Source organism: Numenius arquata, chromosome 3 (assembly GCF_964106895.1).
Source record: "Numenius arquata chromosome 3, bNumArq3.hap1.1, whole genome shotgun sequence".
NCBI classification, from domain to species: domain Eukaryota; kingdom Metazoa; phylum Chordata; class Aves; order Charadriiformes; family Scolopacidae; genus Numenius; species Numenius arquata.
The window spans coordinates 72,033,258-72,047,138 of NC_133578.1; the positions used below are offsets into that span (position 1 = coordinate 72,033,258).

The window sequence follows — 13,881 nt, forward strand, 5'->3', positions numbered from 1 at the left end:
ATCTGAGTGGGAAAGTAACGGGAAACAGAGATTTGCTTCTGATCTTTGCATTCTTGGATAAGGCTCACTGCCTTGTCTGGAGGAGAAAAGGAAAAAGAAAATCCAGAATTGGGCATGCCTTTCCACTCATGCGAAAGAACTGGGTAGGAAATAACAAAACCACAATGTCACCTCTAGCAGAGAGGGAAACATAAGGCTGCCCTGGAAACCCTAACAACTCTGTAAAATAATGAGGTCAAAATTGCTGATGAGAGCAGTGAACAATTATTTTGCAGGCAAGAGGGTTGGGCTCTTTTGATTGGCACTTTCTGAGTCTATTCTACATCTCCTGGGTCAGAAAATCTGCATCTACACAAACATATTGACATTTCTACCCATCTTTCTTGGGTGAGGAAGATTTCCTGAGCCAAACTACTCTCCACTTCCTTCTACTCCCACTATGAGGGTTAAACTAAGAGCAGAGGAGCTACAACCAGACACGATTTAACACTCACTCACACCCCTTTCAGACTGAAGCAACATCAAAAAAGTGAAACATTTAAATGCATGCAAGCTTCGCTTACACACAAATGAGAGAAATATTAGGCCAAGAGCCCTGATATTTCAGCACTGGGGGCCCAAGGAGGAGTTAACAAATGTGTGCCCAAAACCCTCCTGTGCATGCCATCCCAACTCACCTTTTCTCCTTTGGTCCCACTGGCACCTGGAGGGCCCGGACTGCCAGGAGGGCCCTATAAACAGGTAAAACGGAGAGAAAAAAAATCTTTGTTTTATATACTGCAGGTCATCCGTTGCAAATCTCTTAAAGTATGGGAGAAACATAAGGCTGGTATCGGCAGCACAAGGAGTTATATCCCATTGCACAAGGCTAGGAGCTAATACAACACAGAAGGCTGCTGTGGCTCTGATGCCTAGAGAGGAAGGGCAATAAGGATGGAGATGCCACAGTCACCACGATAACAACAATCCAATTTCAGCTGGTTCAGAAGGATTGGGGTTCAGGGAGTACATTGGTGTCAAACACAAAATTTAGGATAAAATTCAGCATGAAGCTTTGCCAGCTGCTAGGTGTCTAGACATGAAAAAGGCAAAAAAAAAAATCTTCAGAGAAGCCCAACTTCTGTAATAGGGTATCACTTGGAGAAATTATTCCTTAGAAGTGGTAAACAACCAGCATCCACCTTTATATCCCTCTGCAATTTCTCACTTCATCCACATTTGCTGCAAGTATAAACCAGTCCCATAAACAACGTAATGGGGCTAGCGGACATAGTTCACTGTGATTCCAGTGCTGCATAGAGCACCGGAAAATATTTCCATCTTATGTGGATAGTGATATAGGCTAACTAGACAAATACTTCTCAGTATAGGGTAAATGGTGGCTGAGGAGCAGACGAGAGAGAAAGCAATCATTAACTGTCAAATCACCCATGGAGAAGCAGAGAAAAATTTAGTGCAATAATCTTTATCACCTCACTGAGACGAAGGTGTAGGTTTAACAATGATTAAGATTGCTGATGTCACAATACCTTGCCATCTAAATACAAAAGACATGTCTGACGTGACAAAGATGCTTCCCAAAAAAATCAAATTGAAACTCCAGCTGCTAAAAGAGTGAGAGCAAGGCACTCGGGCAGCTTGTGGCTGCTGTGCCTGTAAAGCACACCCAGGTCAGACCTCTTTGTCTGTGTGAGCAGCAGGATCAAACACCTGAGGACAAACTATCCTGAGGGTTCAGCTTGCAGCTCCTCCACCTCTGCAACTGCAAAAATGTTCCTCCAAATCACAGGATCCCAAAATGGTAGGGGTTGGAAGGGACCTCTGGAGATCATCTAGTCCAACCCCCCTGCCAAAGCAGGGTCACCTAGAGTAGGCTGGACAGGAACGCATCCAGGCAGGTTTTGAATGTCTCCAGAGGAGACTCCACACCCTCTCTGTGCAGCCTGTTCCAGGGCTCTGGCACCCTCAAAGTAAAGAAGTTTCTCCTCATGTTGAGATGGAATTTCCAGATCCTCTCCAGGGAGGGAAACAGCACAGACTAGTGAATAGGATGCAGACGTAGAAGCCTGGAGGCATCAGGCTCAAGGGTGACAGTGATTAGCTGCACGGCTTTTGGCAAATCACTTCTTAACCTCTGCTTCTTAGTCTGTCCTTTGCTGTTTAGACCAGAAGATCCTTTGGAGTACAGCATGCCTCTCATTAGGTATCATACCCTAAGTAATGAAAACAGTCTTGTGGGTTCTACAGATAGCAGTTTTAGACAAAGCATTATCTGTCTAATCACCAGAAATGTACTGGTCTTTCAGATCATTTTCTGGTTTCATCTTGTCTTAAAAATGTAAATAGTTCCAAGCCTTTCTTATTGAAAACAACCCAAATATATTAAATCCAGTTCTTCCCCTTTCATGTTGTGGGAGGGAAAAAAAAGTTTATAAAAATGAAGCTCAAACAACTGAATTTTTGTATGTGTTTCCTTATGTCTTTAATGAAAATTAAGACAAACATCTAACCTATCATGTTTAAAGGACTGACATTTCCTTTAAGTGTATATTGCATTACAATTTAATTCTAAAACAAACAAACAAAAAAAAAAAAAAAAAAAAAAAAAGGAAAACTTTGCCAACAAAGGTCCTTAGAATAAGGAGTACAAAAACTACCGGTGCAGCGGGGTCCTGTCATGACTCAGCAGCCACCCAGGATAAGACTCCATTTTAGAGTCAAACTTCCACTAGTCCCAAAGAAAAGCCTCCAGTCATTGAGTATTTGCCACATACCTGTTTCCCCTCCACACCTGGCTTTCCAGGAAACCCGTCTAGGCCTTTTTCTCCCTGGAGAAAGAAGAGAAGGAACCACTGTAACTCAAATCTGTGGCATTTAAGCCACCATTCTTCAAGAGATGTCCGCGTTATGCACTCCAAAAGTAATGAATAAGGAGAGAAATTCAAGCCAGCCCAATAGAGAAAATGGCTAAAGTACTCACATCTGTACTACAAGTTGCAGAAAGCCTCTATCTAGTAACAAGGAGGTGAACCAAGAGTAGTCAGTAGGAAACTTTTATTCTCTTGAACTCTGCTAATTTTTAGCACTTGTCTAGAAAACTTAGCACCAAATACCTGGGATGTGAATTTAGAGACAAGAAGGGGCTGTGTGCCAGCTCTCCATGTAGGCATCCTTCCTCTGCCTGCTGAGATGGTTCATGTAAACTGGACAAAGTGCACCAGGAGAGCATCACCCCAGAATAGCTCTTACAAAAGTAATGAATCCATAATCCAGCAACAGCTCATTTTTTTTCCCAGTTAGGAAAAAACTTTAATTTTTCACCTTTGCTTTCCATAACCTGCAGGAACAATTAATCTATTCCTATATGTCTTTAGGGTCAGACAGTCCACAAAGTCCACAGCCAACCTATTCCACTGCTTTATTTTTAATACCTGAAGGTATATTTTTTTCCCCTGTACCTAAACCTGACTTTTTCTAGCTACAGTTTTAGACTAGCATGGCATTCCCTAACCCCCCACAGAGAACAGACTGTCCCCTTCACCTTTACAATGGCCTTTTATATACTTGAAGACATACAAAACTCCCCCTTCAAACTTCTCTAGACTAAACAACCTCTATACTTTCAACTTTTCTTCACGGGCATGTTCTTCAGACCTCTGATCATTTTTGTTGCTCTCATTTGTGCATTGTCCAATTTTTCCATGTCTTCACTGTAGCTAGGTGCCTGAAGCTGGATACAGCTGAGGCTAACTTTAAGCAGAAAGATTATTTCATGTTTTATAGAGTATTCTTCTGTTTAAGCCCCAGGATAACGTTTACTTTACCCCAAGCCCCCTTCTGAAGGACAGCTCCTTAATCAGTTGTTCCCAACCCGTAGCAGTGTGCAATTTGGTGTCCTAAAAGTATGAAGCATCCTGCAGCTGCCCCTTCTCAATGTCTCCTTCTGCTTTGGGGGCTTTTGTTTTCAAAACCATTTTGAATTTTGACCTTGACCTCCACTATACTTCCACATTCAAACATAACGTATTCTGTATTGCGTAATCCAGGTCCTTGATAAAGATGATGACTAGATCAATGGCATACTCCTGTTAAACTTCACTTTTCTCTTACAGACTGTGGCACTTGCCCATTCCAGCCTCTTTGATTTAAAACTCTTTGAAATAGGAACTTTGTCTCACTGTGTAAATGCTGAAACCTCTGTAAAATGAAACATTGATTTTTGCTTGGACCTGCACATACAGCTGAATAAAAATTACCAAATACATGCACATGCTGCTACTGTTAACATAAATGTGTATGTAAAAATAAATTCTACAAGTACAAGGAGTGACAGCAAAATATTAGTTTTAATGTTACAGACATTTTAATTCTGATTCCTATCCCACAGGAACCCTCTTAGACCTCTGTTATTATCTGCAAACCCACACTTACGGCATTGGATTTAATTAGCTCCTTTTGAAAACTACATTGATTCAGCCAGTCAGAAACAGATTTGCAAATCAATTAATTTCTTTTTCCCTTTTAGAAAGTCAATCAGTCTTGTAACAGAAATGTTATTTCAAAACGATGCATCCAAGGAATGAAATTAGAGAGACCTGTACCCTGCAGAGAGCAGCTGAAAACCAGCATCAGAATCACAGAATATTTTTGGTTGGATGGGACCTTTGAGATCATCGAGTCCAACCAAAAAAAAAAAAAAAAAAAAAAAACCAAACCAAACCAAAAAAACCCCACACACCCAAAAAATCCCAGAACACCAACACCAAACCAAAGCAAACGCCCACAACCCCACCCCACCCCCAAACAGACACAAAAGACAACAGACACCCAGATCTGCTTGCTTTGGGGGAATAGTTTCCACATTCACGGTTTCCTTTGCACTGATTGAACTATGGGTATCCTGAATTTGAGACTTTCAGTAAACGACAGTCTGGTGGATTGCTGACAAAATGTGCAATGTATTCTCAGGAGAATTTTTAACATCAATACACTGCAGCGAGTACTTCACACATGCTGTTTTAGCTGCCAAAACAGAAAAGTGTTAATGTTCTTACTGCTAGTAATGAGGGCTGGGAAAGGCAAATGTATTATTTATACAACTGTATACAATAAAGCTGTTTGAAAACAATCCAAATGATTGTGCTTTCTGTTGTTTCTTCTGAACAATCTGTCATTATAAATATTTTTTTCCCGTTCTTTAAAAAGGGCTAGAGAAAGGGCTTCTTTTTCCAGAAGAAAGAAAAAACACAATAGAAGTTTTATTCTCAAATTTTCACTTGTGAGAACCTGACAGAAAACCAGGATGTCTCAAATCCCTTCCCGGACCGACAATCGTACCTGGACCTAACAAGACTCCATTTCCTTCCCCTCTGCTCGACTGGTTTTTCTGCTTTAATCAGTGGAGCAAAATAGTGAAGAGTCATAAGCAACCAGTGGAAATCCCAATTCCACAAAAAATTTAGTACTGTTGTCTGACCTCTACTAGTTAGGAAGCGTAATGATTTGTTGGAAAAATGATTTCCCAAGAGTCTGCTGGGCCCTGGGAAAGAGGGGGAGGAGAACAAACCCACTGCACAGAGGGACCTGGTGGCAGCAGACCAGACCCGCTGCCTCCTTAGGTGATCTCTTCTCCAATGCAACAGGCAAGGATTTACTGGATGGACACAGGCTTATGCAGCAAAAACAATACCACATGTCATGTTGAACTGCTGTAGATCCCTAAATTAAGATGCCACGTATCAGATGCGTATATGGCTTACGATGGTAGGGAATTGGGCCATGCTTATCTCTGCAGAGTCATTCCTGGGGTCTGGAGTGAGCCCACTGGATGCCGAAGGACATGAGATATCACTCATATTGTGCAGTGGCTTTTCTAAAGAGCGGGCGTAACCGATAATACCAGATTTGGGAACCGCACTATAAAACCTCAATATTTACATCTGAGGTCCCAGGATATAAGAATATAGCAGCAAGATGTATTATGGGTTATTTAGCCTTTTTTTTGATGCAAGGGTGCAGATTCCATGGACCATTACTCAGTGTATGGGCTAGTGCTCTCATCTGATATAATAAACACTTTTTTCCTCAGGCACAAAGAAACACAGGTTGCGTAGGTGTCAGTATTCAAGTTACAGACTGAGGAGCAGACAAGAAAATATTTGGCCCACAGAATTTACGCCCACCGTTTTCACAGTAGTGCTGACTAGTAGAACTTAAAGCAATGGCAGTGGATGCTCTGAGACCAGCATTAAAGCCTAGAAAAAATCAAAGTACAATTGTTGTAGCAGATATCTGGCTGCTCCAGGAAAAAAAAAAAAAAAAAAAAAAAAAAAAAAAAGGGGCTCTAATTGTGCATATCCTTTTAATGAAACAAAACCTAATTCATTTCTTCCCCACTTCCCCACTTTTATCTTCCTCTAGCTAAGTCAGCTGCCTGCCCACACACAGCTCCAGCTTCCTCTCCCATCACACTGATGTCAGAAAGATGGATTTTCTTCCGGGAGCCAAATATTCCAGCAGATTAGACAACCTCGCCTCCGGAAAAGCAGCGGAGGCACTGGCTAGACACAACACACTGAACCAGTCCTGCAAAGGGCTGAGGCAAAAGCACGAGGAAGAAAAAAGTATGATCCAGCCTTTTGCTCCAGCTGCAGCAGCGAGGACAGATAACACAAAACATGGTCATGGCTACTTCGTCATAAACAACAAAATGGACACCGGGAACGGACACCTCAACACATAGTAAAGCAAAACACAATATCTCTCACTGAGAGCCTATTGATCATTTTTCCCAATAGGCAAAAGCTCGGTGTAAATCTCTGGGTTTCTTCTCCAGAAGGAGATGGAGAGTGAGAAATAGGAACAAGGCCATGCTAGCAAGCTAACAACTGCCTCCTTTGCACAAACACATGTAGCTAGATATCACTAAAGACAGCTTGAACACAGGCAAAACTGCCAGACCAGCACTGAGATATTCCTGTCTCGGGACCAGCTTAGACATAATCAAGGCAGGACATTGCTCAGGGCTGCAAGCCACCCAGAGCTGGCAAGAAAGGTCCTGCTGCCTGCTTTTCCTGCATGAGAAAAGGGGTGGCTTAGATCCGACTGAGACTCTGGTGATGCCCCATCTCCAGTTGCTTGCTGGGGTGCAAGACATGTCAAGGGCAGCAAAACGCATTTTTGGTGACATTTCTGGGGAGCCCCAAGCACCTCCTGGCAGGTCTGGAGCAGAAGTGTGTGCACGTCTGAGGTGTCTCCAAACACAAGGAGCAAATTCAAATAATAAAGACTTTTGGTCTGCCCAGCTCTCCTTTCAAATGTTTTTTCCAGGTATAATGGGCACTTGGTCTCTTTCTTGAACCATAAATGTGGTTCAAATCCCAGAGTGTCCTGTAAACCAGCTATTCCCAGACAGGAGAGAGCAGAGAACTGAGAAGCAGCATCAGTTGGACAAAGCCTTTAACATAGAAAGTACCTGGTACTTATTATTGCTGAGTTTATGACAATGGGAGAAGACAGAAACATAGGAAGTTGGATAATCAGAGCAACTGCATCAAGATGGGAAAATGCTGGACGCAGACATGGTTAGCAGCAGTCAGTGGTCATTCACAGCTCTCAGGTGGTGCACACAATGTGGACACCCCACTAGATCTCCCCATACCTTCACTCCACTCCTTCTCTCTCTGCTCCATCCCTGGCTACGCATAGACAAGAAGTCCTGAAACGTGTGCTTAGTAGACAGCAGACATCCACACAAAGCCCTCCTGCACTCCCATGGGAGGTCTATTCCCAGACAGCACCGGGAGGTGGAGCACAGTGAGGGAACTCCATCATCAATCATTCTCAGCGCTGCTGGCCTGGCAGCCCACCCCACCTAAAGGGCAAAGACAAAGAGCAGCCTGCCTTTTCCTAGCGTGCAGCAATACCTTGTCTCCTCGTGTTCCCTTTTCTCCTCTTTCTCCTTGTAGACCCTAAAAATAAAAAGAAAAAATTATTATAAAGTTCAGTCCAAGTAGAGGCATAGTTACCTCCTCTAATTAGTCACCAAATCACTGTGCGCGTCTGCATAATCTATTCAAGTGAACCTCAAGGACATTTTCCATGTTGCCAGTCCTCAAAGTTGGCCACGAGCATGGTCTAAGCAGACTCACAGAGCAGGGATGACCTGTGGGCCCAGGAACGTCTGTAATATTATACTGCCTGCAGACACACGACCCTCCTGCCAACAGCAGTGTGGAGGGTCAGGAAACACATCACAGCTGCAGATGGTCTGGAAAGCAACCAATGCTCTGCATTTTTCATGTTGCTCATAAACAATGAGGACTTGGGTAGAGGACAATACTGATGGAAAAACCTATCACATAAACAAGCAAGAATGCCCATTCCTGGTGGTTTTGGATGCAGTATCCAGGCAGACAGCAGGTACCTCTGAGAGCTGGCAAAAGATAGATAATCCCTGTCCTGGAGGCCCAACCACATTTCTGCACTGTGAATCCAATGCCCATGGTCTTCTGGACTGTATAATTCATCTCCTCCCAGGTACACCAGAACCATTTGCTGGGGCTTAGGCTGATAAAGGACAGTGACACTAATACAGACGATCAACTCAAGGGGCGGGAATGGATTCCTCCTTCCCTTGGCACAGGAAGCACCTTGTATTTTACCTTTATTGTAGTAACTGGGCAACCAACTAATGGCTACAGGCAGACAAATATGGTCAGTCAGTAATGACCTCTCTAAAACTGCCAAATCTTAAAATGCTTCTTATTATAATACATTTGCATTTAATCTTCAATTTACTTTACACTATAGTGGAGGCTTACCTTCACACCAATGAGAGCTGCTCACCAGAGTTTATTTGGCCCATAGGATGATTTAGATAATTATTAAGATATTCAGATTGTAGGCCATGATTGACTGTAAGCAAACTCTGTACAGCCCTGTCCATCTCTAATGACCCAAACTGAGCCTGCACAGCTTCCCAGACTGCAAAGCAATAATCCCCCTATTTCCAAAAAGCAGACAGCAGGAGGTTTAAAAATACGACACTCTTAATGCACTAATAACGATGAGGCCCTCATGTAGACTGAGTATATGATCACTGTCTTGGTACTCCCCAGCAGCCCAAGCCAAACGTCGATCTTATGACAGGAATGGAGAAGACCTTCCATAACAGTGGACCACACCTGAGTGTGCAACCCAAAGAGCAGGAAGGAAGTGTCCTTATAGCTCTGCCCATTAATCTTGTTAATATTGCAAGAGTCTATCACATGGGAAGGCGATGCCACCCCCTGTCTTCATTTCATCATCTTCAGCCCTAATACAATTCAGCTTTAGACTATGCAGGGAAGCAGCATGCATGCACTTGGGCAAAGACAATAGTGCCCAAGCTCTTTTGAACGTTTGGCCTCTTTGTAATGAGTTGTAAAGCAAGTCCTTGGCCTGCACAGGGAAATCTTTCCTCCTTTCCAGGATGTCTGGTATGCCACTAAAGTGCACTGGTGTACAGTTGGGTCATTAAACCTCAGAAAATCCAATCAGTCTTTACACCACCAGCTTAAAGGCTGCCTCCACAATTACCAAGGTGAGACCACAAGACAGAGATGTTAACCTGACAGCATCTGATTTATTTTGGTCTTGCTGCCTGTTCATTCAAGGCAGGTTTGTCCCCTGAGGCCAAAAGCTACTCCCTGATAATTTTGAAAATTTGATTGGAAACTTGCTGAGAGGTGATATTTTTTTCGCTGGTGTTATGATAAAGTTTCTGAGCACCGTATAAATGGTACATCAACACAGACCAAAGCAACTGCATTATAGTGGGAGCATCACAAAATCACCAGCTGTTATCTCTGTAATCAAGTCATTTCTACTAACATCTCTCTACTGGCTCCAGGTCTGTTCTCATTTAAAGAAGTCAGAAGAAACTCAGTGAAGTCAAGAAAATGTCACTACTTGAACATAGTACAGGTAATTGGTCAGACATACCCTATACTGCATAATAAAAAATAAAAAAAATAGGTGGGCAGAATACACTGAAAAAGTGGAGGAAGCTTCTAGAGTTTCAAAAATTTAATAAGAGCCATGACTTACCGGTGCGCCTACATAGCCTTTAATTCCTGGAGGACCCTGTTTTCCCTCGGATCCCTGGAAAGGAATTGAGATACAGCTAAAACACCAGAAACTGTTTCACAGTTATTCAGAAATCAGTTAAAATCAGTTATTCAGACTGTGCTCACAGTGGGCTGTTGAGACTCCTCGATTTTCTCAGCCCTAATACACAGAGCAGCGTCCGACTCTTCAGCTACTTACCCAAAGTGACAGCCCAACATTCTTCTTTAACCCAAGCACTCAGACATTAGCAAGTTTTATCCTTCTGCTTTCAGTCTTGCCCTCCAACAGCAAACTGTCCCATGCAAGTTTCTCTACAGGTTATTTCAGAAGTTTTGGTGATGGCAGTCATTGCCTGCCTGTTGTTGAGCTTTGTCGTGACTCCTGAACACAGTGTTGGTGGAACAAAGCACAGGCACAGCTTGCCTGAATATCCCAGAATAAATGAACCACAGGCTTCGAGTGTTATATATTTGGAAGAGTAAATGAAAATAAACAGAACTGTATTCTCCAATGTTTATTTTCAGCGTAAGTGAGAGAAATGCAAGAGGATCAGGTACATTTCAATAGTTCTTCAGATGGTTACACATTGACTCTCTCCCTGGAGAAGGTAAGCTGAAATGGAGAGCACTCTCACTCCATGATTTTATGGCCTTACAATGCCTGCGAATGGTCTGGATCCCCAGGTTAACAGGATCAGCCCTCAGAGCCGTCTTTTGGAGACAGCCTGGGCCTGGCGAGGTGGCCATAAGAACTGCATAGATCTATTATATCACAAATTTGGCTGATTATTTTGTTACTTATGTTACTTTCCTTTTCTTTCTCCTCTCTCATCTCGCTAACTCCTGTCTTGGGTGGCTGTAGTGGATAAGACTTCAAAAACAGACCAAGACTCTATTTTTAAATCATTTACACATTTCATATTAATAGATGTTTCTTATTTAAAAAAAAAATATCAAAAATGCAAGATGTATTTGCACTGAATTATTAGCCAAACTGAGTTTTTTTTTCCCCAGTGCAAGCGCCTAGGAGGCTGGTCATGTCACACCACTGTCTGCACTTGCCTTAGTCCAAATGACAGTCTCATTTGGAGCAATGACAGAATCACAGAATGATATGGGGTTGGAAGGAACCTCTGGAGATCATCTAGTCCAACCCCCCTGCCAGAGCAGGTCCACCCAGAGCAGGTTGCACAGGAATGTGTCCAGGCAGGTTTTGAATGTCTCCAGAGACAGAGACTCCAGCACTTCTCTGTCATTAAGCACAGACCTGGCAGGCTGACTGGACTGTACTTGGCTAGTGTTTCACCACCGCTTTAAGCAGTGTGTTGCCAAAACTGTCCCCTCCCTCTGCCAGAGAGGACTTGTTAAAGCAGATGAAGCCATGCCATGAAGCTTGCAAAGAGCTCATCAGCCCAGATGTAAAGTGGTTAAGCCTGTGTTAAGCATGGAAGCAAATACAGCCAACTTGGGGGAAGATTCACAAACAGGTTAACAAGAGCTGGGCTTAGGCACAGGCAGAGTCTCGTCTGCTCCAAGTTGTCCAAATTATCAAAGTCCAACTCAGTGCCATTACATAAGATGTAGTTATAACACTCAGCAAAAGTTATAGGTAGAGAAACTGGGTTTGCCTGGATGAGAAGACATGCTGATCCTACTCAAGGTCTGTGCTGAGATCATGTCTGGTAAACCAGAGAAGTGTGAGACCTTCGACAGCTGAAGCAAACAAGAAGAAGGAAATTTGTCAAAATGAAACTCTTACCTAATACTTTATATTTCAAAGGCTTGATTTTTTTTTCCCTCTCTCTCTGTTTTTTCTATCAAGTGCAGATTACTGTTAGTTCAGATGGGAATACTGTTGCTATGTCAGTGACATAGCAATGACAGCCACAAAAAATCTCTTTAACCTTTTATTAAAGATACAGGGAAAAAAAAAAAAAAGGAAGGAAAAAGTTGAATATTTGCCACAGGATTTTAAAGTCTAAAGAGCTTAGTCTGAAAAATTCAAGCTTTGTTTCGCTGCTATAATATACAGTGAGGGACTTATGGCCTTTTTTCTTCTGGACCCACTTACTCCATTTAAAATAACCTGCCGGGTCCCACATATTTTTGTGGGAGCTTTCTCCACTGACCAGTGTATATATCATGCCATGAAATGCCATGAAACCAGATCTCCATCATTGATTAGCACAAGGCTGACTTTGAGTGCTCTTCTTTGCTTCCACCAGCTTGTAGTCAGCAAGACCACACATCCTTGGTGAGTAATGAAGTTTATCCACCAAGTCTGATGAAAAAGAAAAACAAATAACACCACCAAAAACTCCACACGTTTTTATGATGAAGACACTGAGCTAGGAACACTCTCCCCTGGAGACTTCACTGAGCAGCAAAAGCAGTAAAACCAGAGATGATGTACTGAAGCCATTTCATTCCTGTAACCCATACGTGTACCCTAATGGGCTCATCATCCATTATGGTACCTCTGTGGACTGAAGTCCTATTACCAGAAGTCTGAAGGACCCTTATCTGTGCTACTGGAAGCTTCACACAATTGATGAGGTCTGTAAAAGCTGTGAGGCACCTCCTGAAAAGAAAGTGCTGGCAATTCCCACAGAGGCAGAAGACTGGAAATGCCTCAGCCAAGCAGGTAAGGAGGGGGTTGAAGTTCCTGAGGTGCACGTACAGCTACTGGGCATGCACTGCGCTTCCCTGGCTCCATGCAAATGAAGATGGATTGAGCCGGGAAGGACTGCATCCCAAGTGACCAGAGAAACTGCAAGGTTGCTCTCCACTGAGCCTGGGTTAGAGCCCAGAGGCACTGTATTGATGCTGATGATTTTAAATAAAAATAAGTCATCTGGCAAAAACCAATCATTACAACAGTAATTGGAGATGTGACTTCTCTGATTGCCAACTCTGCCCTTTTCTACACACCCCGTTCCACACTGGCGAGGCGCTTGGGCTTAACACCGAGGAATAAAGGAGTGTAGATTCATATTTTTGTTTTTAAAGCCCTGTCAGCAAAGTAAGGATTGCTTCTTAAAATAGCTCAGGTCAGAATCCAGCTGAAGGACACTGCACACAGCCAGCGCATCTGCAGAGGTAAATAAAAGTCACTGTGAAAGCTCAGTTTTATATTTAGCCACTGTTGCTGAGAGGCTGAGGTTAGCCAAGCTCACCTCTTCCCTGAGAGAACTTGGCACTGTCCAGTCAGACATCTTTAGGTCCAGCCCCACCAGCACTGATCCTGCCCAGCCCATAGTGCTGAACTTCTATCCATCATTGCCTTGTTACTTGGCTGAACTATATGTGCCTGATGATCCTGGTGGGAAACATGCAGCATTTTCCAGGATCAAGTCCTTCTGGAGGTGGATGTGGATGCCTCGGTTTGACTCGGTTTGTAAAAGCTTTGCAAAGTAAGAGTGAGGAGCTTCATACCACAGGGAGCATCATCTAGCCCACTGATTTGCAATTCCATTATGGGAAACATGCAGGACAGAGAGAAAATATGTATTTATATACACAATAGGAGAGATGCCACTGACAGGCAATTGTGAGTGATGAATCCAGTTCATCTCATCCACTCCCAAATCCCACTGAAGGACAAAGCAATATTCAGAGTGTGTTTACTCAGCCCAGCCCAGCCCAGCCGCTGTCATTTATCCCCCACTGAACACACTGCCCTGCGGCTTCCACAATCAACCCCTTCACGTTGCTGAAGGCAATATGGCTCCCGCAGAGAACCCTGGGATGGCTGCCAAGTATCTCTGCTAAT

At 43.2% G+C, this 13,881-nt stretch overlaps 1 protein-coding gene across 1 annotated transcript in view; it reads right to left on the reverse strand.

The window, feature by feature from the left end:
• COL22A1 (collagen type XXII alpha 1 chain) overlaps window positions 1-13,881 on the reverse strand; it is a 199,071-nt gene that overhangs the window by 87,656 nt on the left and 97,534 nt on the right. The window contains exons 14-17 of the mRNA XM_074145482.1: window positions 10,090-10,143; window positions 7,926-7,970; window positions 2,775-2,828; window positions 678-731 (exon numbers count right to left, since the gene is read on the reverse strand). Coding sequence (XP_074001583.1) covers window positions 678-731; window positions 2,775-2,828; window positions 7,926-7,970; window positions 10,090-10,143 — 207 coding nt within the window. The remainder of the gene's footprint in view (window positions 1-677; window positions 732-2,774; window positions 2,829-7,925; window positions 7,971-10,089; window positions 10,144-13,881) is intronic.